General features: G+C 34.2%; 1 protein-coding gene across 1 annotated transcript in view; it reads right to left on the bottom strand.

The window, feature by feature from the left end:
• LOC139691558 (DNA-dependent protein kinase catalytic subunit-like) overlaps positions 1 to 27,752 on the bottom strand; it is a 55,585-nt gene that overhangs the window by 5,414 nt on the left and 22,419 nt on the right. Inside the window, exons 16-28 of the mRNA XM_071589432.1 lie at positions 25,083 to 25,305; positions 23,346 to 23,564; positions 21,796 to 21,975; positions 19,369 to 19,680; positions 18,819 to 18,957; positions 18,555 to 18,738; positions 16,296 to 16,447; positions 14,119 to 14,255; positions 13,517 to 13,719; positions 9,307 to 9,823; positions 7,702 to 7,902; positions 4,961 to 5,064; positions 2,188 to 2,331 (exon numbers count right to left, since the gene is read on the bottom strand). Of these exons, the coding sequence (XP_071445533.1) occupies positions 2,188 to 2,331; positions 4,961 to 5,064; positions 7,702 to 7,902; positions 9,307 to 9,823; positions 13,517 to 13,719; positions 14,119 to 14,255; positions 16,296 to 16,447; positions 18,555 to 18,738; positions 18,819 to 18,957; positions 19,369 to 19,680; positions 21,796 to 21,975; positions 23,346 to 23,564; positions 25,083 to 25,305 (2,715 nt within the window). The remainder of the gene's footprint in view (positions 1 to 2,187; positions 2,332 to 4,960; positions 5,065 to 7,701; positions 7,903 to 9,306; positions 9,824 to 13,516; positions 13,720 to 14,118; positions 14,256 to 16,295; positions 16,448 to 18,554; positions 18,739 to 18,818; positions 18,958 to 19,368; positions 19,681 to 21,795; positions 21,976 to 23,345; positions 23,565 to 25,082; positions 25,306 to 27,752) is intronic.

The raw sequence follows: 27,752 nt of genomic DNA, 5'->3' as shown, positions 1-27,752 counted from the left end.
GATATAGATTAAAATATAGGCTTGCCAAGATAAATACGATAACACATTTGGTGAGTAATATTTATTAGAATATTGCCATATCCCTAGTAAAAACAATTTTTTGCAAAATATAGTCAAAAGCGTAAGTTAAGCCAGCACTTACTAATATTTATGCTCACTTTTAATGTAAACTTAATAAAATTCAGAGCTTCTTCAACTGTATGTATTTTATTTTCTCGGCAAGTGCATCTTCTGTACTATATGCATATTATTAAATTACTTGGATGCATCGGATTTTAATGATGCACGTAAGCTACAATTAATTTTTCCTTTATGTGTTCCAAAGGTATGAGGTGATTATCAGGGTGGTCACACGATTGTGGATTTCTAAAACAACCACAGCCATAAATTTCCTGCTACAGAGTGTATGGGGAAGATGTAGTTATCGTGGTGGTTAATATACTGGCTTTCAATCCAATGGCACAGGATTCGATTCCCAGAAGTAACAAGATTTTTCAGTGGTATCCCAACCCCTACTTGGGATGTGGAGAGCAGATAACGTTGAGCCCGCCATCCGTCGGAAAGGGATGTTAAACTGTAGATTCCTCGGTACCTTTCATTAAGAGTAGACTAATACCAGTGCCAAGTTTCTCTCCAACCTTCCTCAATTCCTTGAACATTCTAAATGTACCAAATTATCCACCTTACCCTAATCATGCAAATGATCTTAACTCTTAATTTTTTTATTTAGTACTAAACTGAAAACAGCCAGCTTTTGACCTATTACATTGGACTATAAACATGAAATAACAAAAACAACCACAAACATCCAGCCTTAGAAGGGAGAATATCCCCCTACACACAAATCAAACCCATGACCTCTGGGTTGTCTGACGAGGGGATTACTCGGCCACAGAAGTGGCGGGAAGACTTTGACTATTTTAAGCATATAGACGGATTGTAAAATTCTAAAAGATTTCAAGATACCTTTCAGCCAGTATTCCAGAAATATAAATTCATAAACAAGTAATAATACAGGAGAATATCAATACGCACCAAGTGTTTATATAAAATATTATTCTTACTTTGGAAACTTTACGCACATATTCTTACTCAAAGAAGTAAGGACCTAAAGATTACTACTCAGTAGTACTGTAGCATTAGGTAAGCATTTCTTTCATATTGCAGCACTCAGCAGCCCAATTAACTGCAAAAAATGCTCCTTCAGTGTACAATAATATGATGCACAATTCTTTAACTTCTTGCAGAAGGCATAACACATAGAAAGTGTATAATTTTAAAAATATTGAGTCAATCATATTATATTCAAATAAGTGATTTCATCTTCATCCGGGCACTATCTATTTCCATATAAAATAACACTCATTCTCCAAAATTCCAGGTTTTACCACATAATTCCAGAAATTTTTCAAGGTTTTTCCTATTTCCAGGTTTTCAAGGATGGCTGACTGCTCTGAAGGAATCCTTTCGGAGCAAAATCTTTCATCAGAACACCACTGAATCACATTAATTGACCATAGGTGCCCTAATAGCTCAGATCATGCAACCTGATGGCAGTCTGCAGGGTATAATTTAAACTTTTTGCAGTAGTGAATCATATTGACTCAAAATACACAATTTTAAAAGTATCTGCCTTTTTCCACACACACACACATTTATACCAGAACTTCCAATATTATTAAAATTTTAAAAATATATACATGTATTAGGATCATTTTTTAATGAGATATTTAAAAAAAAATTAAGTTTTCCATAGGGTTTAACTTTATTGCAAGCAAGGTTTTAATATAAATCACAGCCTTGTGATGAAGAATCACATTGAAGCCTAGGTTACATGAAAGTTCTATAGTTTGAGAAGCTGACTTTTTCAGATAATCAAGATAATTTACTTTTTCAACGCCATGCCTATAAATATTGTCTTTTGAATTTCTCTGAAATTCCTTCATCCCAAACCTCTTACCCACCTTTATACTTTCTCATTTTGGAATATTTTCTTTCAATAAATAGATAGCCAGACTGATTGACTTAAACCAATGCATATAATGTATTATTTAAAACTATAAAAAAATAGTAAATCATCAAAGGAAAAATTCTCAATGAACTTTTCATTAAGATAACATTTCTTCACAAAGCCAAATAGTCTTCAAAAGCATGGAAAAGCATCAGGTGGAAATCCAATACACTAACCTTAACATATCACATGGGAAAGCTTCAGCCCTCTTCTTGAATGACCTGATTGTTTCCTCTCGACTGTACTTCTGATAAGCCGTGTTATATAAAGGCTTACCAGCACCTTCCAACCAAACAATGTACTCTTCCATCACTTGCCGTCTGTAATTAAAGAGCATACAATTGATAAGAAATAAAGAATGAAAATATTTCATCCATATACACTAATTAAATCTTTTAGCTGAAATATTAAGAATGGGTCAAATCTGAATTACGATTTCAAATCCCTTTATTCATTCAATGTTGAATCCTAATCCGTACTTTTCCCATTCAATTTTGAATCCCAATTATTACTTTATCATCTGAATATTTTAGATGGATTAAATTTCTATTTTAGATCGTACATATGTAATTGGAATGAGTCCGTAATTTTTCTTTCTCCACCAATGAAATTTGTCAATATTAGTGATCAGCAATATCCATATTAATCACAATTTTTTTTTCATTCTTAAATGCATAAAATCAATGCTCACATACTTCAAACATTATTGACTAGATACTTGGAGATTATTCACATATGATGTTTGATTCTAGGCATGATAAAATATAAAATTTATTTAACACTAATGTCAAAAGTCTATAGAAGGATGATAACTTGCCATAAAATGGAAAGAGAAGAAAATTTGGTTTTATTGGCACTAAACATCTAATATTCACACAGCCTGGAATGGCTTCCCTCTACTCAGGAGAGATTTTACGGGAGTATATGAGTGATAGCAGTAACACCCAAAATGAAGCTAAATGTAAACTAATTAAAAATCCTCTCTTGGAAGAAACTCAAATCCAGGCCTCATGCGTATTCACCCAAGGATTTCTCCCCAAAATGACTTAATGTGCTTCATGTCATCACAAACTAACTTTTAACTCAAAAGTCATTCCATTTGAAGAAGAGGCAGTGTGGAGGCAATATTTGGGGATGAATGACAAGGAAATGAACATGGTGTCCATCTCCATACATATATTATCATTATTTTGGCTGCAATCGATAAATTAACTGGGAGAATAGCTCATATTAATTTTGGAGGACCAATCTTTAACTATTTGGTCAATGATATAAATACCACTGAAGTATGCGATGGCAATGTGAAACACACAGCATCAGGTGCAGGAAAAAATAAAACTAAACCACTATGATAGGATGGGAAAAGGTTTTTCTTGGTACGTCAAAGAGCCCAGTAATTCCAGAACTGACAAATGATGATATTATTGCTCAAGTTATACAATCAATAAAAAACAAAGGGCCAGGTGAAAGTTGTATTAGAATGAGAGACATGAAGAACCATGAAGAATTAGTTCCTGTAATAACAACAACAGTTTAAACAAGTTTTCAGCATTGTGTAGTATCTGTTGGCTTAAAGTTAATCATGGTGATGTCAACCCAAATAAAGGAGATATTACACTTAAAGACATAAATAACACAAAAATATACACATAAATAATTACAAGCCAATATCCATACTATGAAAATGCAGGTCAATAATATTTTAGCTTACATATGTAAATATAACCTTAATTATATGAACCAATTTGATTTTAAAAAAACAAAACTTGGAAAAATATACTCAAAATTTTAATCCTACTCTCACTTTGAATGATGAGATTATTATTGATTCTGTTGATTTCAAAAAAGCATTCACCACTGTAAAATACATAATGCCTTTATATTTGATGAGTGATACTGGACTTAGACATGATGTTTTCAACGCTCCAAATTTATTCACAATGCAAATATTTTATAATGAAGTTGAGGGATTTATCAAAAAAACAAGAGAGTATAAAATTTGGTATTCCACACGTATCTTTAGGCCCAGCAATTCTACTAATGAGTCCATCATCTCAAGCAAAATAATTCAGTCCAACACTTCCTATAATCTTGTAATATAAAAGCATCTTATAATCACATTGAAATTTGGTAAGTACATAAATCATGTGAAAGTAAATACTTGTACAGACTTTAGTTCCATACGTGTTATACTTTACGTAATGCAGGACCTCAAAAAATGGAAAAAAGTGATTAATATCTGCATTCTTGGCTTTCTATTTACACGTTTGTAAAACTGTTGACATTAATTAACTTACAACCTTGAGATAGTCTTACCTAAAAACAAATAAAACACCATTTAAAAGCTACGTAACACTAACTAATTTGTTTGTAATTAAGAAACACTCTAGATCACAAAACATCAAATTATCTAAAATATCAAAAAAATACACATAAATCATCAAAATGTATTTGTAGCCACACAATCAAAATGGAAGAAAGAAATGTTATGAACTAATATTATATATAGTTAAAGAAGCTAATGGGCATTTATTGCTTCATTCACTATGAAGTCTACCAATTCACAGGAAACCCTATGAAATTCCTTTTCTAAAGAAATAAATTACTATTTCAACTTTGTCGACGGGCAGCAACAGAACACATTTAAAAAAATCATAGAAAAGGACTCTTAGAGACCAATCAGGTAAAAGAAATCGAGAACAAGAAAGTTATTAATGCAGAAACTAGTTGCAAAGCCAAAGGTATTTTGAGAAAGCATACAAACAAACACATACACAACTACAGACACAATACACAATAGAGCTGCTATATAAGAAAATAAACTAGGAAAAACATAATATAAGCATGCAACAAAAGAATATAAATCACTAAGAAGTAACAGGGAAGAATTAAAACTATGGTCTCTTGAAATTGTACTCAAGTATCCTACTGTTTCTTGAAATGGCTTACCTCTTTTTTTCTTGATCATCCTTTGATAAGAACAGCATATTGTATAGTGGTATAGTATTGTCAACCCATTCTATCACTCCAAGATTACTTGTCAAAGGTATAACCTAGAAAAATGATAACTTAACTGGAATATCAAGTTTACCCATGAACAACATACACTGTTAGTGCCAAACCTGCCACATTATATTCCATGATTTCTAGGTTACATGCATTTTCCATGGTATTCAGGTTGCATGTGGTCTAGAGCCAAAACGAAGACGTTTTATATGGTATAGAGGAAATTCTTTTGTCTTAAATGATAATACTGTGGTGCTGTTTGTAGAAATATGAGGCTATAGTGTGATATTGTTTATAGAAATGAACAAAAATAGAACAGACAGATACTACCGACATTGATTGACAAGCTAAAATATTGTAAACCACTCAAAGAATATCGATGAGCCCAATACAGAATCAAAGATGCAACTGATTAAAAGTTTATGGGCACAATCAAAATTAAAACTATTCAACCCTTTAAGTTGCAGCGTCAATGTGAGTGATGCTGATGAATTTTCCCAAAAATTCCAACACCACTCCAGGTGACACTTTTCTTGATAGCAATTAATGTAAATCAACATTGAATAATTCTGATTTTCATGCTTCAATCTCCTCTTTTGTACCTCATCCTTTAAGTTTCATTAAGTTTTTCCTCATATTGAACCAGTTTTCAAGTGTATATGCTTATTTATGTATATACTGCCATAATTTTATCTTTCATTTTATACATTCATCTAAATTTAATTTACCATTGCAACAATAGTCATAATTCTTATGCAGTTTGCATGATAAAAAAGCTTTTGCTAATGGACATATTCATATCTTCTTGGTGTAGCAAAAGAATTTCTTCTAGTCTCTCAGCAGTGTAGGTCCATTGCTCAAGTGACAGAAAATTGGAGTGTGGCATTTGACACCCTTATCAGTGGAGATAAAAACCTATTATGGATATGATATAGAGTGGTGGTGTTGAAACGCCTTATATTGCATATTTTCCACGAGGGGACATTGTTTACTGCTGAAACATTAAGGTCTGCATCTTAGGCCCTGTGTTCCGGTGATGGAATTACAGGGCAGATGCACTTAACCCCCTCATTTATCTATCATTTATTTCATCTTGTTATTTGACAACGTGAAAATATAAGATATGTCACACAAAAACAAAAAATACATACATACATATATATGAGAAATGGTTGTAATTGAATTAACTTTTGTCATCCCTTGACAAAAAATATTCATTCGGATCATAAAAACGATCCTTGATTAAAAAAGATTGTAACCTAGATTTAAACATCCGATGCGAGTTGGTATCTTTCATGCCTGCTGGTAAATGATTATAAATTTTTATGCCAGCATAAACGGGTCCTTTTTCAAATGAAGAAGTGGAAGAGCACAATAAGTAAGAATAAAAGTGCAGACTAGTTATGGCAGGGTTTTTAACTTATATGTGGAGGAAATGGTTAAAGAGGTATGGGAGGAACTGGAGATAGAAATGAAAGTTAGAGGACAATTCAGAAAATCAAATCAGGTTTGCTGGTGACAAAGCTTTAATTTGTCAGTCAACCAAAGGTTTGCAAACATTTCTGAGCACATTGAACAGCTAGTGCGACTGGTATGGGATCAGAATAAATTCAAATAAAACAAAGGTTTTGATGTTTTCAAGAAAGACAAAAGAGTTAAGCATGAAAATAGGAGGGTAAAAATTAGAGCAGGTGGAACAGTTTACCTACCTCAGAAGTGTTTCCAATCAAAATTGTCAAAGTGATAGGGACATAAGGTGAAGAATTGCTTAGGCAAAGAAGCTTTCATAAGAAATAGAGAACTAATGATAGAGATGCTGAGTAAGGATATTAAGAAATGGCTCTTCAAACATTTGGTATGGAGCGTGTTTTTGTAGGGCATGGAAAATGGTCACTGAAGCAAGATGATAGATATTGACTGGAGCCCTTCGAGATGTGGGTATGGAGAAGGTGAAATGAACAGAAAGGAAAACAAGCAAGGAAATCCTGGGCATGGTGGGAGAAGAAAGGGGATTGTCGGGAGAAATCAAAAGGAGGAAGGAAAGATGGATGCAGAGCATTTTGATTGTGATTGGGTTGTTGAAGACTGTGTTAGAGAGGAGAACATTAAGCAGGAATGTGGAGGAAAAGAATAAGGCATGTCAGATAGAATGAAGGGAGCAAGGAAGTATGCGGAATTGAAGGTTGAGGTTGAGTTTTGTTAGGAGAGACAAATAAATATATTGTTGTACAGTTGAATAACCTGTGTCCATCCAAAACCTACCTTGACCAGTATAATACCAATAATAAGGAAAAATATAAAGGAAGTTAAGAGAAGCAATGGGTTCATATAATTCATTCTTATTGCTATTACTTAATATTTTTTTAGGTTGAGATCCAATGCGGAGTATTCCCTTTAGTAGTGCTATGTCCACTATAGTCTCTATGTTTTTATTTTAATTTTGCTGAGTCCACAAAATAGTTATGGCAGGGTTAAGGAAGGTTGCTAAATTCAGACATATCATAGTCCACTTGTTTGTGAATAAATACACCACTCAAATCAACAAACAAAGAAAAATTACTCCCAAACTGTGTCAAAAACTTAGTTTTCCAAAAACTTATTAAGTTATACAAGTTTTCCCAGTTGTTAGACATTCAATTGTGAAGGTAGCACTATTGGCATGTAATGTAATTTCAAAATCCTACCTGGTAGGTGCTAATGCCGAGCTTTCTCTCTTTGGCGACAGTGTTTACAGCCAATATTTTGTTCATTATTCCAAACAGCTGCTCAATCCTCTGATCAAGGCGAAGATCTTCACCAAATTTAACTAGGAACTTGTGTTCTTTGGCATCAGATCCAATGATTGTTAAACAAATTGGTCTCCTTAACGATTGCATCACAGTAACCTAAGGTAAAAATGAATAAAAATGAAGAAGTGAATTTCATTCACAGGCATTCATGAAAGAAATAAGCGCTAATCTTTAGTCCCTCTAATCTGAAAGTTATCCACCCTTTCAAAATTTTTACATGGAACATTAGACTTACATTTACCACATATATCCAATTCACTTTCATGATTTTTGCATTTCTATAACCTAAATATTTAATACCTAAAAAGTTACATACGTAAATTATGCAAATGTCTCACTGTAGATATTTACACGATATTTATGGGAAAAATAAGTATTCCAATTAATTTGTCAAATAAGTCACATGGTAGGGATAATAGAATATGTAAGATGAAAAATGAGCAGAGAAGGTACACTTTATTGGACTTCCAAAATCTGTAAGTTCAGGCCTTCAAATTAGTTCTTTGTAATACATATTTTGAGTCATTTTTCAGAAGGCATCTGGAATAATTTCTACTGCCTTTTCAAATAAGTTATCCCTATGGTATAACTCCATGCTATTATCATATTTAAGTGTCCCCTACCCTTAGTTGAAATTTTGTCTCGGTTTTTGTGAAACATATACCTTGCAACGTCATGACATCACTTTATTCATCGCAACAAGATGACTTCTCTTCGGTGAAGAGAATGAATGTATTAATATATATATCTACATATATATCAATCATCACTTCAGAGAGTGCTCAGTTATTCATATGTCCACCAACCGATGTCCATTATTGGCAATGAATTTAATGTTATCCAGCTCTATGTTGAAGTTTTCTGGGGTGAGTAGAAGTAATATGTTCCTTCTATTATCATGAATACAACTTCAACAAGTTTAACTATGACACTGAAGGAATTATAATGGCCCCACACTACTTAGGTAGATCAGACCACAAAGATAAACTAAGGGAGATAGATTCCAGGATAGATAGGTACAAATACTCATTCTTTCCCCGAACAATCAGAAATCATAATAGTAAGAAACCGAAGTAACTTTAGAAATATTGAAAACATTGAATTTACAAGTCGGAGCAAAGTTAAACACTGCAAAGCTGTAGGTATACTTTCAGGTGCATGTGTATGTAAGATGTAGATTGAGTGTTTGCATGTGTGTGGGGTGTAAGTGTTCATGCATGAATGCATGCCATGTTTTTTTTTAATGTATGATTTTGTGGTTATTGCATGCGGTTTTTTTTCTTTTTCTTTTCTAAATTACGGGTGGTGTCCTAACACCCCCCGCCGCACGCCCTTGCGGTGGCTTGCAGGGTATTAAGTAGATGTAGAACAAAAAAATGATTAAATACATGAAGTTCATCAATCTTAGTTAGTAATTTTTATTTATATGGAAACATCCAATTTGAATATATCACATTAAATAGTAAAAAGAAAACAAAGCATTAACAGACTATAACTCACCTTAGGAAGGAATCCAACTATTTTCACATGCTCTTCCACCCTTGGTTCATGGTCTCCAGTATACTGGCCAGGTATTTCCACACATTCACCCCAACCAGATGACCTGTACTCTGAAAGCCATTTGCTGTAAGCTTGAAGCCGTGTCGATGAATTGTAGCGTAACCCATTAGTAATGCATTTTAGCTTCTGTATAAGAGCCTTAGCCTGTCCTCCAGTCTTGATCAAAGATAAGCCACTCATAACCTCACAGATTTTATTCTCCAAGCCCTTCAGTGAATGGAGAAGACTCCCGTTATACTGGGCACCCACTGCCCTATTTCCTCTGCCTTTAAGGAATACTTCACTCATCATTAGGGAGTTGGCTTTTGCAACTTCCTCAATGTTCGGTTTGGGTGACTCCAGGTGGGTAATTATTCTGGTCACATAGTACTCGAGCATAACTTTAGGGACGCTCACATATGCCAAAGATTTTAGCAAGTTTTCCAGCACTTGATTTTTAAATAAAATCTTCTCCAGCCTGCAAAAGATGTAATCTTTCAGAAAAACTTCTGTTGGGTGAATTTAGATCATTTTTCAAACAGGACAATACCAAACTCTTGACATGATCATCCACTTTGCATGAAATTATGTGTTCATTATTCACCATAATCTCAAGGGTCAAAAAAGTGACCAAGTGACACTTATTAAGGAAAAGAGCGACCAAATAGGGTTACTCACATGTATTTCCGTATCAAAAGGTGCCAAACTATGCATAATCAAAAGATGCTACTGATATTTTAGTCCAACATAGGAACCTGATGAAATGGTGATTGCATTTTAAAGGCAGAATTTTGAGTCACAACCTCTCAACAATAATATCAGAGAATAAAACACTGTAAAACCTTAATACAAAGAAATTCAGGGTTGCTACTCACTGTATAGTGACTTTCAATTTTAAGGAAATTCATACTTAAAAAGCAACCAATTAGGGACCTTTTTTCTAACCAATTTCATGTATATGATGTATATTTTTATAAATAAGAGCCAAGCACCACTTTATTTAATCTTTATCTTGCTTGTCTGCTTGTCAGTTGAACCGCACAATACTGATAGACTTTTGTAGCATAAATCTCAAAACAGAGGTGCAATGTGTAGAAAGCAAAGCAAATAAGGTTGCTTAAAGAGTAGCTTTCTTAATAAGAAAGTGCAAGAGCCAGAGAGAAGTTCATAGTTTTTTAAAAAACAAACTTTAACTTACATTTTACCACTGAATTTTGAACAATTCGGTGAATTCCAAAGAAACTGCGGGAGATGCCGCAACAGTAACTTTTAACGGCGTCATCCGCTAATGTGCATTTCAATGCAACAATTTCAGAGTGTAAAAATCATTTGCCTTGACTGGGATTCGAACCCAGATCCCTCAATATCCGGTTGAGTGCTTTAGCCGCTTAAGCTACCGAGGCGTCCTCTGTGGCGCGTCGCGCACGACTACGAATGCCAGTGACATTGTATGTACGGCATTTCGTCACAACATCTTGTTCCTTTAAAAGCCCCAAAATTTCAGAGTTTAAGAGGACGCCTCGGTAGCTTAAAGCACTCGACCAGATATTGAGGGATCTGGGTTCGAATCCAAGTCAAGGCGAATGATTATTACATTCTGAAATTGTTGCATTGGAATTCGGTGAATGTTCAATGTGAATAATTGCATCATACTACAAAATTCATCATTATCAAATATGTATACACACCTCAGGGGTTAAACAAATTACCATATTTCCCAGCTCATAAGATGCATTGTGATTTTTCATACTAAAATTTACGAAAAAATACTTGGATCAGACAGAAAAGAATCAAAATATTTCAATGTTAACACTTAATATAAAGAAAATAGAGTTATTAAATTAAAAAAATAGCAGCTGTATCAATGTTTATTCATTGTAGAATCCCAGAAATGTGTCATCACTGCTGCTTTTTCACTAAGGTTGTTACTTCCCTTATGCACAATGTCCTCTTCACTTCCATTTAACGCATTACTATTCCAACAGTTTTATACAGACATCACGATGGCCTCACTTTTAGCTTTCCGCTATGACTTTTTCAGCCAAGCATTAGAAATCAACAGCCATTTATTTCTTCCTGTCAGTATGACATCATGAGTTGGTGCCTTTCAAACTTTTCTTTCATTTTCAAATGGCAGTTTTTATGCTGTTGTAAAGCTGGTGTGAATGCACAGCACATTTCTTGTATCCATGTTTCGAAGTGTTATTCATGACTTCATGTTTACATGAAATAGTGCATGACAATCTACTCCCTTTATATCACATGAGATTATTCTTATTTTAACTTTTTTATGTCACACTTAGTTTCTATTATTTTTTTGATATTAACAAAATTTATGTTGAAATCAACCATTGTCTGACTTTACAACACTCTCACACTACTTAAGCTTGGGTAACTGTAAATTCTAAGTTTATTAGGAGAGATGAAATGTACACATTCACAGAGGGGTGACATCCTCATTAGCCCAATGTAGTATAAGTTTCACAACAGCACCACATTTGAGATGTTACAAGGTTTACATAAGATACAGGATTTTTTTAAGAAATACTTTCAAAGAAATATTAATACCCTTTTTTCACTACTGGCTCAAATCAGAGATAGTATCGAAATTTGTAATAAAGGCAACCATTTTCCATGCTTGTTGAGGGAAAAAAATTCTTAACGGTAAGTATTTTTTTCAGAAAATCGGCTTGCATCTTATAGATTGTAGGTGTATCTATAAAAAGCGGGAACTAGGTGTAAGCGTGGCTGATCCAGCACACACATACAAATAGTCAACATCAATAATTTGCATTTTCTTCAAATACAAGGACAAGATTAAGAAGATAGATGCTTCAAAGGAAGTGAAAAGAATATCTATGCAAAGGTTATCTATTCTCAAAGATGTTGACAGGTTGCTTCTCATATGGATAAATGAAAAGCAATTGCAACGCAACACTACTAACAAGAATATCATTTGTGAGAAGGGGAAAGTGATTGATTTTTGCCGACCTTTTTTAGAAGATACTAGGATAATCAATGGCTGAAGAAGTATTTAAGGGAAGCCATATGAGGCTCGAAAGTTTAGAAGAAGAACAGGGATCCATGGCATTGTGAGTCATGGTGCGGCAGCAACCAAAGCAAACAAATATTTGTACACGTAACAGTAGAGGAGAATGCATTGCTCAGCCAAAAGCTAATGTAAAGCCATCTCATGCAGCTATTTTGTGCAAATTTAAGCACCAATTTGAAAAGTAAACCCCAAATATTTACCATTCAGAAACTTTATTAGCGTTCAGAAATTGTCAAGTCCCAAACAGTAGGCTAAATGTGATATGGCGGTCCTGAGAAACTGTTGCATCACACAACCCAAACAAAGCATTGCCCTAATAAGGCAGTGGCTATGCCTGCCAGAAATTTATTGAATGTTAATTCTGAGTAGCATTTTAACAAAATTGAAAGCGTCGGCATGAACAAATGTCTCTAGACAGCTTTCTAGTGAAAAGGAATCAGGTACGTATCATAATTAAAAAAACTATTTTTTTAAATTCTTTTTTTTAAATTAAGTTTGCATTCCCAGATGTTTCATTCTGTCACAAAAGAAAGGTGAAAATGATGCACGATCCTAAACAACAAATTGGTAATTTTCTTGAATAAACCTGGTACATAATTACTTTTTTTCAGTATGGAATGAATTATCATATTTCACATTAATTTAAAAGTGTTCGCGATAATGGTTGCCATATGAATTATGCTCGTTGTGCAAGGTTTGACTGTATTTGAATTCAAATTTTGCCTTTGTAGTCACAGTGCGCAACTTCCAAGGAATGATGTATGTTTTTTAAAAAAAAAATAACCTGCAGCACTGATGCTGTATTAAAAAGTTTGCTTAGTTTTCTCCAATATTATTCTCTGCACAAACATAAATTTATTTAGTGCATAGAAATGATTAGTATGCTTTGACATTAAAAGGCAGTCAAAACAATGAAAATAAAAAGAATTTTCCATGTTACATTGTATTCCAGGTGTCACCAAAAGTGTATGATCTAAAGAAGGCCAAGGTTTTCAAATAAATAATGTGGAAATTACACAACAGGTTCAAATGTTTAAAAATACTCTTAAATATTCACATCACCAAGTTGCATGAACATGCTACATTAATCAGGGTTGACTTTTATGCATTGATACATACCTGTATTTCAGGGCTGCCATTACCCCTGAATTTTCTTTCTCGTATTTATCAGAACTAACTCGAAATGGAAAAACAATTGCTGATGGGTATGTTTCAGCCATTCGAACTATGAGATCTGAGAGGGTTGAGCAAGAAGAATCATTGAGATGAGCAAGTATTTGGCTTGTCCAGCTGAGGTACATCCATGTGGGCACACGAAAAGACTACATGGTAACAATAAATTAAGAGAGAGCCAAATTAATAAACGCAAACACAAGGCAACACACATGATGATAACCATTTTTGTTCTTGATTCAATAATATTTTTATCTCCTTCTTTTCACAGTTCAGTAACTGTTTTAAAAATTTTTATCCTGGATGAATTTGGCACTGAGCAATTAAAAAATATTTAATGAATACCTGAATGAAAAAAAATTGAGTGCCTTAAATGAAAGCAATATCTCAAAAAGATTTAAAAATAAGTAAAACAAAATGTTCACATAAAATGAAAAGAGGAAGAAAAAAACAGCAAAATATTTATGAGGGAGAACAAATTTTATGATATACATATGAACATGGACATTTATGATGATGTTATTGAGAGGAAATGAATATTGACCTACCTCAGTCTGGAATGGAACACTTAAGGATGAATACAATCCAGGAAGTTGCAAGATGCAAGGGAACCACTGTCTAGCTTGCGGGGATCCATAAGCCATTGCTCTTAGAATTGCTTTCATGCATAGTTCTTCGTATTTTCCTGCAAAAAAAGTATGCTTCAGTTTTTACAAGGATGGGGATAGTTATTTAATATTTTAGAAGTTAAACAGATTTAGTCACTATAACTGCAGTAAGGGCAAGGATCAAGTGAATGCCCCAAGTACAAAATGAATTCTGCAAGAGTTTTTGTGTTATTTATTCTCTCTTCTCTCAGCTCAGATCTATTGACTAAAAAATGGGATAAAAGGGACTTGTTCTATGTACACTGCAGGAATCAAGAGAATCAAACTTCTTAGATAGTTTTTGTTATAATTTAACTACTGTTAGCAGGTCGCTAAATCTAAAAGAGTTACACACTTCACGTGTACATAATGCCATACAGTATTGAATATTTTTAGGCAGCTTTTTTCTTTATTTTTTTATTTTAAGCATCAAACAATTGTAAACCTACATGCCTGTGATCACCCAGAGGAACATTTTTCATGCAAATGCCACCACACAATCAGACTACAGGACTACTTCTACTTCACTGTGTTTCAAACCACATATTTTTTTATGATCCTTTCTAAAAACAATACTTTAAATGGCATTTTCTGTCTTTAGTAATTTTTAAAATCATTGATAAAGAATTCAATGGAATACTGTCCTTCCATTCCACTTAAGCATTTTATCATCAACGCCCTTAAAAATGTATAGCTTTGTTTTACACTATTATTTTTTCAATTTTTCTGTCTTCGTCATTATTGTTTTAAACATATCTGGTCAAAATAATAATACATGTTGTGATATATAATTGCAAAATACTAAGTTACAATAGAAAGACATGACTTCACATGTTGACAAACAACTGAAGATTGAACAAAGGGGGTGATCACGATGGTGCCGTGGCTAACATACAGGTTTCACACCGAGAGGGCCCTGGAGCACACAAATATTTTTCGTGGTATCCCAATCCCTAATTAAGGTGCTTAATGGAGAGCACTTTGAGTGAGTAAAACATCTGTTGGATGGGAACTGCAGACCCCTTCGCACTTTTCGACAACAGTAGGCTAATGTCGATGCAGGGTTTCTCTCCACCCTTCCTTTCTGATCTACATATCTCTAATGGCACAACTGACCTCAGCTGTCAGTCGCCTCCCCAAAAAAAACTAAAACGACTGATCAAAGGAATGGGATAAAGAGTTCAACTGAAAGTAAAAGACCTAAAAATGTGAAAGGGTGTTGACCTTGAATCAACTGAAAACTGAAAAAACTGAAATTTCCACAAAAACCATTTCATGATTATGAAAGAAAGGTTACAAGACAACTCATGACATCAAACCGATGGGAAGAATGAAACAGACATTTACTTCTACTGCTTATGATTGAAAAAGTTAAAAGAGAGACTATTATAATTTGTTTTTTTAAAAAGTGAAATTCTTTATTCCCCACATGGAAGTGAAGATGACATTGTGTAAGAGGAAAGAAAGAAAAAAGATGAATACACAATACTTTGATCCTTTTCTGTTTGATCCAAGTATTTTTCCTAAATTCAAGCCTGAAAAATCAGGGCGCATCTCATACGCTGGGAAATCAGGTAATAACAAACATTGAATTGATTTAACAAAGTTTTCTTACTATCACCATGTTGGATAACATCCACCAAATTAAGCCTGAAACAATTTTCTCCATGGTATTATTTGTATTTTCTGCCCTCTGAATGCCTCTGGTGGCTCGTTAGCACCTTGGGATCCTGACTAGCTTATTGCATGGCATCACCTGTGCCTAAGGCAGGACTCAAACCCGTGAGCTTTGGGTTAGTATAAATGGGCTACTCATCTGACCAGCCAAACAGGCCAAATTCGGGCCTTAAATCCAAAAGTCCATTTCTTCAAACAAGGCTTCAATATAATAAAGCAATTTTCTATAGAATATGCTAATATAAGTTCTATTACACTCGATATTCAATTAACAACAGTTAAATAATAACAAAAGAAATTCAAACTTAAGTACTTCAACTATTTGTATGAAAAATAATTACTCAAATTATCTATCAGCTATTCATTATCATGCATATACACTTAAACAAAAAATACTATACCTGGTGTGTCCTCCATTAAGTACTGACAGTATTTACCCAATTCTAGATATTGGTCAGCAATACAACTCTCTGAAAGAGCTTGAGCTATGTCAACAGTTTGCTCCAATTGCTTCACACCATACTCAGTAATTCTTTCAATCAAAGAAGATGTGCTGAAGATAAAAGAGAAATAATAATGTAAAACGGAATTAGCCAAGAACTCCAAATAAAATTGCATTTCATATACATTACACATACATACACAGGTAAAGTGGAACCTAGCATAACGAGTGTAATTCGCCCAGAAATCTTCCTTGTAAAGCAAAACACTCATTAGACGAAACAAATTTTCCCATATAAATTTATGTAAAATACAATAATCCATTCTGTACTGAAAACAAAAAATTATGCACAAAGTATATTCAAATACGATTATACACAAATTGCTTAGGATAGTAAATCATCTTAATTTTTTTCCTGTTGCAGAATGAATCGACCTAGATATATCATTTGATTTATAGGAAAAAAAAAGAATGGAAGTTATTAGTTGGTTACTTATGATACACTCCCAATTCTTTTTTACTGAAAATCTGTCTAGATAAATTTGTTTATGCAGATTCTTCAAAACTTTGTGTGATATGGCATTATCATTAAATATATTTGTAGTGCACATAGCCACTGCCTTAAAATGTTGACGATTCTCAATGTATGATTCAAAAGTTTCCCATACTTTTCCATGACATCTACATCACATTCAGCCTGCTCTTCTGGACTTCATACTTGAAGGTTCACAGCATTTCTGAATGGTAAACAAGCAGGGGTTAAATTTTCTAAGCACCCCTCGCATTGGCACAAAATACCAGCATGAAAGAGCCTTTCATTGGCTTGTGGCCGGGAAATGCATTGTACTCTGCTAACACATAATTTTGCTTCAGCATTTTTTCCCAGAAGAGACCCATCTCATCTCAATAAACATCTGTTCGGGCAGGTAACCCTCAGAATCTATGAGCTTCATGAAGTCTCTGACAAGTTTTCTGCTGCCTTTGAGTCAGAGCTTGGAGCTTCACCATGCCTCTCAATTCTGTGGATGCTGGCTCTTTTCTTAAACTTCTCAAACCACCCATGGCTTGCCTTAGATAATTCTTTTTCAGCCATTGATGATCCTGCATCTTCTTAGCAAGGTGAGCGAATATCACTTTTACCTTCTGACAAATCATGTTCTTGTAAATAGTGTCACTTGCAATTGCTTTTCTTTCATCTTTATGAGGAGCAACCTTTCAACATAATTGAGAATATGGAACAGTGGCATAGATAGTCTTGTCATCCCCTTTGAAGCATCAATCTCCTTAATTTTGTCCTTGTTCTAAAGAATAGTCCAAATCGAGTGCATGATAGTGGAAGCTGCATCAGCCATGTTCACACCTCGTTCTTACTTTTCAATGATTTTACTTTTCATTTCTATTGTTATTTTTTTCTCTGACCATGTCCTCGGGCTGCTCTTTTTGGGGAAATTTTTAAAAATATGCATAAAATTGTTATTACTTAACTTTCCACCAAAAAATCACAAATGCTAAGGGTGAACACAAGTTTCTAAAAATACTTAAACACTAGGGACACTAAGATGCCGGTGGAACAATTGCTAAATACAAATTGAACAAGCATTTGCGCAATCATTCCAGGAATCCCTCTATCATTGTTACTTGTTACGCAAAAAGTCAATTGCTATGCAAGAAGTCACTTGTTAAGCAAGTCATTTGAAAAGATATATTACTGCTCGTTAAGCAAATTATTCGCTATGCAAAGTGCTCGTTAAGCAAAGTTCCACTGCATTAGTGTAAAATTCAATTGATTCCATTCATTCATGCATTTTTTGGAGGCTCCTGATTAAAAACCTAGAGAGCTAAGGAAAGAGGAGTGGTACAGGAGCCTGAAATGGAGGAAGTTGAATTGGTAATAAATAAAATTAAGGACAAATGAGCAAATGGAAAATACATTAATACATCAATACAAGATCATGGTCAGATCGATAGCTAACCATGATTTGGAGACATGGGCAATGAAGGTGTCGGATGAGGAAGCTTTAAAGAGTATTCAAGTAATTGATTCTAAGCGAAATGCATGTACTTAAATGCGACAATGATGAATGGAAAATAAGCTTGCAGAGCTGAATTACTTCACAGAAAGACAGGATACACATTTATACAGTTAAATTTGCAAAAGCTCAGAGAAAAGAGAGGTTCATGAGGAGGGAATGACAGAAGACGGGATGCCATTAGGTACCTTGTGGTAGAATATCCAATCAATCTAAAAATATTCATTTTGATATTGCAATCAAAGTTATCAACATCTACTGGACTCATTTTGATAACACTGTGAACTGTCTTCGACACAGTGTATATCTTCTGAATGACTTTCAAATGCAATTCTGGCAAGGGAGACAGCTGTGGATCCTCAAGTATGTGCACTGCAATGATAAATAACATAGTCAAGACAAAGTTTTCACTATGAACTGATACATGCTTGCAATCCACTCTCTTTACAAACCTAAACGATCCCAAGCTTCGACATACAACTTCAGCTGAGAATCTCTGTCACTCTTTTTGTTCAATCCTTTCAGCCAGGGAAGAAATGCTTGCGAGATACACCATGGCAATCTTAATGCAGAATCAGCATTGTTCTTCAGCTAAAATAATAAAAGAACGAAACCTCTTTAATGCCACACAATCATTTATGGATTCACTCAATTCTCTTAAACTGACCAAGACATATCCCAAATTTCAAATTAGACGTGGTAACTACATTATCACCAACAAGTAAGTATAAAAACAAATCATCAATCAATTCAATGATGAAACATTCATACATGAAGCCATATGGGACAGAGATCCAAATTTTTTGGGGATTGCATATTAGTATATAGATAAAAATTTCTTTTTAAAAACAGACATATAAGAGATGGGGTTATTTAAACTTTGGCAGATTTTACTAAAAATAAATTTTCACAACAGGGAAAAAAGGTCATCACAGTAACACTTAGTCAAATTTACATTAAATCAAGAAACATTCACAGGAGTGAGCTATCTTGATTACTTACCACCGCCTCTGATTTCTTCAGATACTTGTCGGCAACTTGAAAATGTTTTGCTGAGATTGCCATGTCCACTAGTGAAAGAGACATTTGTGCTTCCATGACTCGAAGATCAATGCTTTCTTCATCCACGTTGATTACTCCTCCAACATCAGCAATGATCTTCCTGATAAAGAAGTGACGACAAGCAATTCTATGCTCCCAGTGACTCAAAGGCTCCATTTGATTAGGGAGGTTAACTTTCCAAGTGCTACAGAGCCTATTTATATCTTTAATGAATTGATGTGACCCATGGCTCTTCATGGAAGAGAGAAACAACTGAAAAAATACATATATTTTCTGATTTTAATGAACACAAATGTACAGTGAGAGAGAATGTGACTTGAATCCCTGAGAACATATTATAATATGACCCAAGTAGGCAGCAACATCAAAATGTTATGAAGTGGATATGGAGAAATATCAAAACCAAAAGAATACAGATTACTCTGGCGTAACTCAGCATTTTGGCAGATGTGAAATTTGGGATGACACAACATTCATAATCTTCATGCCATTCATATTGGTGCAGTCAGACAAAGACTTCATTTTAAGTTATTTCAAAAGACTCTCATGGGAAAAGGATGTGAAGAAGAATGGAAAAGGTAAAATTAATGGAGAGGAAAACAAAAGAGGAAATACTAAGTATGGCGGGGGAGAACTGCTACAGGAGAAATCAAAAGAAGGCAGGAAAGATGAATGCAGAGCATTTTGATAGCCAATGGAATCAATGAAGACTGTGATATAGAGGAGAAGACATTGGGCAAGCAAGTGAGGTAGGGGGAGAGAAGGATAGGCATGTTGGATGGAATGATGGGAGGCAGAATGTGGAATTGAAGAACAGTTTGATGTAGCACTGTGGGGTGTTAGTGTGTCTTGTCAGGTGAGGCTAAAAAATGTTGGAGTGTTCAGCCAATATCCATCCAAAATCTAATTAGTAGACTATCAAATTAGAAAGGGACTTACTCCCTTACTCCTTAACTAATTAAATCTATTATACCCAAATACTTGCATTATTCTTTCATCTCTATCATATTCATATTATTCCACACTTGGATTAAAATAAAAAGTATGAATACACAATGCTTAATTTTGGAGGAGAGGATGAGAGCAATATTTTTCTCTTTCACTTATCTGAGTGCCAACTGCAAATATGTTTGCACAGAAATATACAAAGGTTAATATGATCTGAACTTCAGTTAATCAAACTTGAACAAACTCAAGAGACCCATACATTTCTTATGAACTATAACCAGATCTATTATCCCTTCTTTTACATCTGAGAGAAACCTTAACACATTGAGGATTTGAAATATCATGCTTTAAGTGCCACCTTTTTATTCAGTTTATTAGGAAATTTATTTTTATAGATATATGCCCAACAGCATATTTCAAAGAGATCACATTGGATTTTCTCCAAAATAGTGTTTTAAGAGTGCAATAAAAATATAACACACTGGAATTTACGGCAGTGAGCAGTTACTAAAAATATGTACGAATGTTAAATACTTTCACATGGAATGACAATGATAAAATGAATTCTTATCCATTATCCATTGATTTGAATTTTATTTGATAAATTTTAAACTTTCACAACACCCAATAATCCATAAGGAGGTCATGAATTTCTTCGTAGTGAGTCATGATTAGTTCTGTAAATTAAATACACAAAACTAGCTGATAGCAGCTATATATTTCTAAAGTAGTCAATAATTATGACCTTAAATCAAGCATTTTTGAAGGAAAACAAAGGATAAACCCTGGAATTGAACCTCTGGTACCAAATTTAAAGGAGTATTTTTAAATAGCTCATTTCCAAGTTTAAAACCATTAAACTTTTATGCTGAACTACATTTGATACACGTACCCAACAGAAACGCCCGAGTCTTGTATGGGTTGCCTAAGCATCAGATTTGTCAAACTTCCAAAGATATTGTAGAGACAGGCAATGTAGTGTAGGATATTAATATTTTAAAATATTGATACAGTAGGATTAAAAAACATTTTCAACCCAAAGCCATGTTTTTACATGAAATTAAAACAAATTCAACTGGTGGGGGCTCAGGGATTTTGTCTGATTTTTGGCAAAATTTCACAAATCCTATCATTTTTCAGCGAGGAGGGACATTTTTTTGATTGTAGCAAAATTTTTCATGATCAACAAACACCCCAAGAGACAAATTTTCAGTCCCATAAAACTTTAGCAGTTCGAATAAAATTAAAACCTATCCTCCTTGGCACACAATCCATTATATTAGAATTGACTTTTTCTCTTATCAGCTGGTCCCCTCTGGATATTATCGCACTTGCAATGGAATGTTTTAACTAAAAAACATATGCACATATGTTTTGATAATTCAACATAGGAAACAGTAACTTCCGAATGTGACTTACTGACAATTCCGAAGTGAGTTGAGTGTTCAGTAATTTAGGAGCCTTTATTTTGGTAGACAATGGACTGAGGTGAGGCCACTCATCCAAGAAGGAGTTGTAGTACTTCTGCACAAGAAATCTGGCTTTATCATATTGCCCGAACATTGTATGGATAAGGGCAATTTCTCGACTGTAGTTACTCTGAAATAAGAAACAAAGATTCACAAGAATACCTTTCACACTTTGATCATTGTCACTAACCTTTAAAAAGATAACAATTAATTCCATTGTGGTTAATAAATCAAAGACTTTATCAAAATTTATTATTAGAGAAAATTTATGCTAATGAAATAAGCATGAATGTTTATAAATGCTTAAAGTGTTAATCACATTTGTTGTCAGAATAGATTACACACTATAATATTAATCGAAGCATGGAAATCAAAAATGGCACATCACCATTCCAAAATTTGAAATGTTATAGCAAATGGGCTGTGAAAATCATATATTTGGAAGCTATGAATAAAACATTCAGCTGATAAATCAAAAACAAATATTTTGAAAGTTATTGGCATCAAAGCAAATACATATTTATGGAGAATAATGGCAAAACTCAAAGAGTGCAAATCTATCTGGTGAGATGACGGCTCGCTCTCCAAGAGAACACTTTGGAAAGATTTGAGACTAGGTCTTGAGAATACACTTGAGACTGAACCTTTCAAGACCAATAGATCCAGTGGTTTCTGATATCATCATCTTAGTTAGGTCCTCTCTATGTTCCACACCGCTGTCATTCAATCTATAGGTCAATTTTAAGGGCTTTAAGAGTTGAAAAAGGAACATGGACCTTATCCATCCCAAGCTTAATCAAAATTTATATTCAAATCTCGTTGGAGTTTCATCCAATAATTTAGCCTGATTTTTATTCTAAGCAAGCACTACTGATACGTTCCTACAACATCATTCTTAAAACAAGGCAGCTGTTTCAAGAAAGTAAAGATATGAAAAGCCACTAAAAATGTAGTTACATTTATAAAAAATTACACAGCCCAAATAAAAAATGAGTAATTCTCACGAAAAATTCTATGAATGAAACATTTTCTTACTGCTAGGATTTGAACTATGGCTCTCATGATAGGAAGACAGTACACAAACTACCCCGCCAACCCAAAATCCTCTGAGGTACTACAGCAACTTTGATAAGAATCTAGTTTTTCAAATATCACCACAATGGAATCCAATAAATTTAAATGGGACTAACAAACAAGAAATAAAAAGAAAACACACAAATCTGGAATTAAAACCTTTATAAATTTTACACTGAAGACCTTTGGTAAGAAAACAAATTAATTTTTTAAACCACGCATAAAAAATGACCAAAACATCTACTAGTACATTTAAATGATAACAATATAAATGAAATTCTGCATGGAGAGGATAAAATTAAGCATGTATATTACTCAACAATATTAACGTAGATTTAGACTTCAATCAAGAATATCTAATGAGTTGATTACAGAGATGACAGTAATTGACTACTAATAATTGAATACTTCCTAAAAATAAATCACCTGAAGATATATCCTTTGATCGCTATCTATCGTGGGGCCACTGATGTACTTGAAATATTCATCAGCATTGCTTTCTTGTTCCAGCCCACAGTTTACTTGGGCTTTTATGAGCCATGGGATCCAAAATGTCTCATCATCCCAAGCTTCAGCAAATGAGTCATCCAACTGCTTCATAATGACCTTATTTAGGTCATTCCACTGAGATAGACTTGCAAGACACTAGAGATACCAAACAGTCATTAAAAGTTTAACAGCCACCCATAGAAGCATTCTTGGTGATCATTTAAACACAGCAATTAAATTGTGAAAAATGTGTACCCTTATTCTGGAATAATGTGGATAACTACAGGAAGTTTCAACTTCCTTGTCTAAGCAGTTTATGAGGAAAAAATAGGACATATTAGAACTTGAATACATCTCATAGATGGTTTCTGATTCCAAGTTTTCAAGGATAAAATATATTTTTCAAGGCTTTCTATTACCATGATTGTTACCTCATATACCCAATATAATCCAGTGCACACTGCTAAATTTATCTGTACATATACTTCAGCATTTTCCTCCATTGAACCGGCATTCATGGGCAGATAATGACTTAATAAAACAGTTTTCAAAATTTGATGAACCAACAAAATAAAAATTACTCCTTTAAGAGTCCTTGACTTTTTTAAGAATCTAGATAAATACTCATTTTGCCCTGAAACTTTTTTGAATTTTTTAGCACTACTATTCATGAAATACAAATTCATAGATACCATTTAAGCCTGTGATAATGGTTGTTGATTTTCTGGAATATGTAATCTTGATTTAGGCTGACATGCTATCAAAACCTAGGGAATTAAATGAACACTTAAGAACAAAGCAAATGGAATCCTGTCTTCCAGGAATGAGATTTTCCACAGCACTTTCTGACCTCATAACTAACTCATACAGTTCAGGTGACATCACAGTTTAGATGGGAAATCTTTTGACAACTCAACCTACAGCCACAATTCTCTATTCAGCCACCAATATTTTTTCCTTCACACCTCAAAATTATTAATAATGGTTAGTAACTGACAAAGGAGTTTTCAAATTACTGAATCCACAAACAAGAAAATTTTTGGACTCTTAGATAAAACAGAGTATAAACTGCCTTCGGCAGAGCCACCTTAAGTCATTGTGCACCAAAAGCATACACAAAAATTCATTAGTAACAAAAGATTAATACACTGCATCAGTTTGCGTTATGTCTTATATTATTTCATGCTGACAATTGACCATGGTGTAAAGAGGTTATATAATTTAGAAACAATGGGGTATTTTGCATGAAGTGATTTCAGCAGGAAGAAACCTTTAATACGAATGCACATTAATTTTCAACACAATAACACTAAATGATAGGCAATATCTTAGGGAAAATTTTGCAATAAATAACATGATTGTGACACACAGGATAAGATCATGATGTCTCACCTTATCATAGTCATATTTTCAATTTTTTTCAATGGTTAGTATATTAGAATCTTAATGTAATGAATTTCATGTTAGCATGTACTTGGCTACAATGAACAATTAAGTATTATTATTATTACATCTAGATATTTTAACCAGAAAAATATTATGCTATCTTTCATGATTTTCACATAATTACAAATCAGACCTTACTTTCTGGATTCAACTTATTTGACTGCATCATTACAGGTAAGTTTAAAAATGAATAAAATCATACTGTTGATTTTCTTTTTTATCACATACCTCAAAATATCTTTCATAGTGATAATCCCTCTCTACAAACTCAGTTTCATCATCAGTATCACTGTGGGTCCAATTGCTAAGGATACTATTGTAGGCAGCTTTTCCTTTATTCCACTGTCCAGTTCTTTCAAACTCAAGTGCTTCCTTAACATTATCTCCACATTTCATCATATCATGAAAAATTCCATGAACCACATCATACTCCTCCATATCTTGGTATATCCTGTGGAAAATAAAAAAAAAATTTGACTGGAATAGAATCAAAGGCTGCTTTGCACTTTTTCACTTAAAGAAAGCTTGCGCTATGTGCATAGTGGAAACATGTTTTAACAGTCTAGGCAAAAACACAAAACCCCACCAACTTAAGTTAAATGGTAAACTCCTGATTATCCATGCTAATGCATGCACGATTAAGCAGATATAATCGAAAAATACATATAACCAAAATATGCGGAAAATAAATGTATATCTAATAAATACGCGAACAGGGGTAATTTGGTGGCCATGATGCAGACTATAGCCCTGCCCACTAGCGGCGCTAGTTGCCTGAGACCCAATGAGCCATCTGTACTTGGCGGATCATCGAGCTGTGCGTATGGTGCCAGTTATGTTAGTTTCTGTTGTCCTTTGTTTTTACTGCTGGTCGAAAATGGAAATTGGCAAAATCATGGAGCAACAAATCAACGTCAAGTTTTTTGGTGAAATGCAGAAAAAGTTGTCAATAAATTACTGAAATTTTGACAAAGGTTTACAGTGGTAATGCCCTGAAGAAAACATCTATTTTCAAGTGGATTAAATCAAACCAAAAAAATCAAGAAAAAGCCGATTGAAAATCACAGTCATGCTCCTGGTTTTCTTTGATGTCGAAGATGTTATTCATCATGAATTTCTTCCTGAAGGACAAACAGTAAATGCTGAGTTCTACCTTACAGTTCCCAAGCGTTTGAGAGATCGCGTGCATCAAATGCAACCAAATTTGACTCATGGCAATGGATAGATCCTTCACCATGACAATGCACCTGCACATTTAGCATTTATTGTTTGGCAGTTCCTGGCAAAAAATTCAATTCTCATCTTTGACCATCCTCTTTATTTGCTAAATCTCACCCCTTGTGACTTTTTCCTATTCCTAAAATGCAAAAATGTGTGAGGGGACAAGACTGAGAAGATGTGGACACACTAAAGCAAGAAACAATGAGAAAACTAAAAAGCCTAACTGCCGAGGACATCCAAGGGTACTTTAAACAGTGGAAAAGAAGATGGAACAAGTGCATAGCAATGAATGAAGACAACTTTGAAGGGGACAAAATCGATGCCGACTAAATTTTCCGAAATTAATTCTTTATGGCCTCAGTTCGCATATTTATTGGACAGAACTCGTATATACGGTGAGTCCTTTTTCATTCCTTGTGATTAATTCATATTTTTTAGCATTGGAAAACCTTTTTCTTTCAGTTTTTCGGTAACTTTTTATAAGGGTGGAATTATAGCTTTACAAGGACGCAGAACTAATATTAATTGAATAGCAGAATGTCCTTTTCTCAGAAAGCTACACCAATCTCAAAAGGTTTACCGCGGTTCTTTTTGTTCTTATATTTCAGAAAAGCCAAATAGATGGCAGTCTCTGTAAGAAGAGCATAATCTGCTTTGTTGTGATCAGTTGTGATAAAATACAATCAAGTTCATTCAATATTTTGCTCATGCCTCTCTTTGACATCTTGGAAACAAGCAATACAATATCCATGACAATTAACAATAATGAGCTTAATATTTACAATCCAAATTACAACATACTTCAACTGAATATCAATTATTATATATATATATATAAGCAAACATACTGATCAAAATATTTAAAAAAAACCGTAAACACAGTAATCAACCCGAAGGTCGGTTTAGTAGGTGATGGTAGAGTTCACCCAGGACTAAACCCTATACGGCGTGTGAAAATGCACACATCAGGGTAGGGGGGCCAGTTCCTTTCCCTGTGTTGGTTATGGTTTCCCAGGAAGACCGGGTACCCAGAAAAACCCTTAAGCTTGGGTGGAGCTGGAGGTGCCCAGAGTGCCTTGCCCGGAAATCGAACCCGGGACCCTCTGATCAGCAGCCCAACGCTCTACCCACTGGACTACCGTGACCCATGATCAAAATATAATGGAGTCAAAATAGGTAGTATTGGCCACCTGGGGTAAACATAACATTCAGTATTGAACGTCAAACCATGGCGTTCAAACCTTCACACTTAAGACATTTTTCACAGAAGGTGATCATTTTGGAAAAAAAAAGGCATATCTTATATGCTGTCAAGTGCAGTAATCAACATCAGGTGTGAGCCACAGACTTTTTCCAGGCAGTGAAATCACATTTAATGCCTCAGAAATAGCCTGGTATATTTTAGCACCAGAGCGGCAACAATAACTTGCAATAAAACTGGCAGGAAAGAAGTGAACCATAGAGTAACCAATCCATCCCACTTCAGCCCCTCTTTTCTATTGAACTTGCAAAGGCATTGATGAAAACAATTGCAAAAATCCTTTGAAAGAATCCAATTAAAAGCAAGCAGGGGAGTCAAGCAGTCAATCAATCTATCTTGTGATTCCCGTTGCATCAGTCCAGGCAGTCTCTTGTTCACTCATCAAATGCTAACTTCAGTTAGGTCAGATAACTCTT

The sequence above is a fragment of the Hetaerina americana genome, unplaced genomic scaffold (assembly GCF_022747635.1).
Source record: "Hetaerina americana unplaced genomic scaffold, ioHetAmer1.1.p SCAF_38, whole genome shotgun sequence".
Classification (NCBI taxonomy): domain Eukaryota; kingdom Metazoa; phylum Arthropoda; class Insecta; order Odonata; family Calopterygidae; genus Hetaerina; species Hetaerina americana.
Note: the sequence above shows the minus strand (reverse complement) of the source record. Positions and strands in the feature narration are given on the sequence as shown.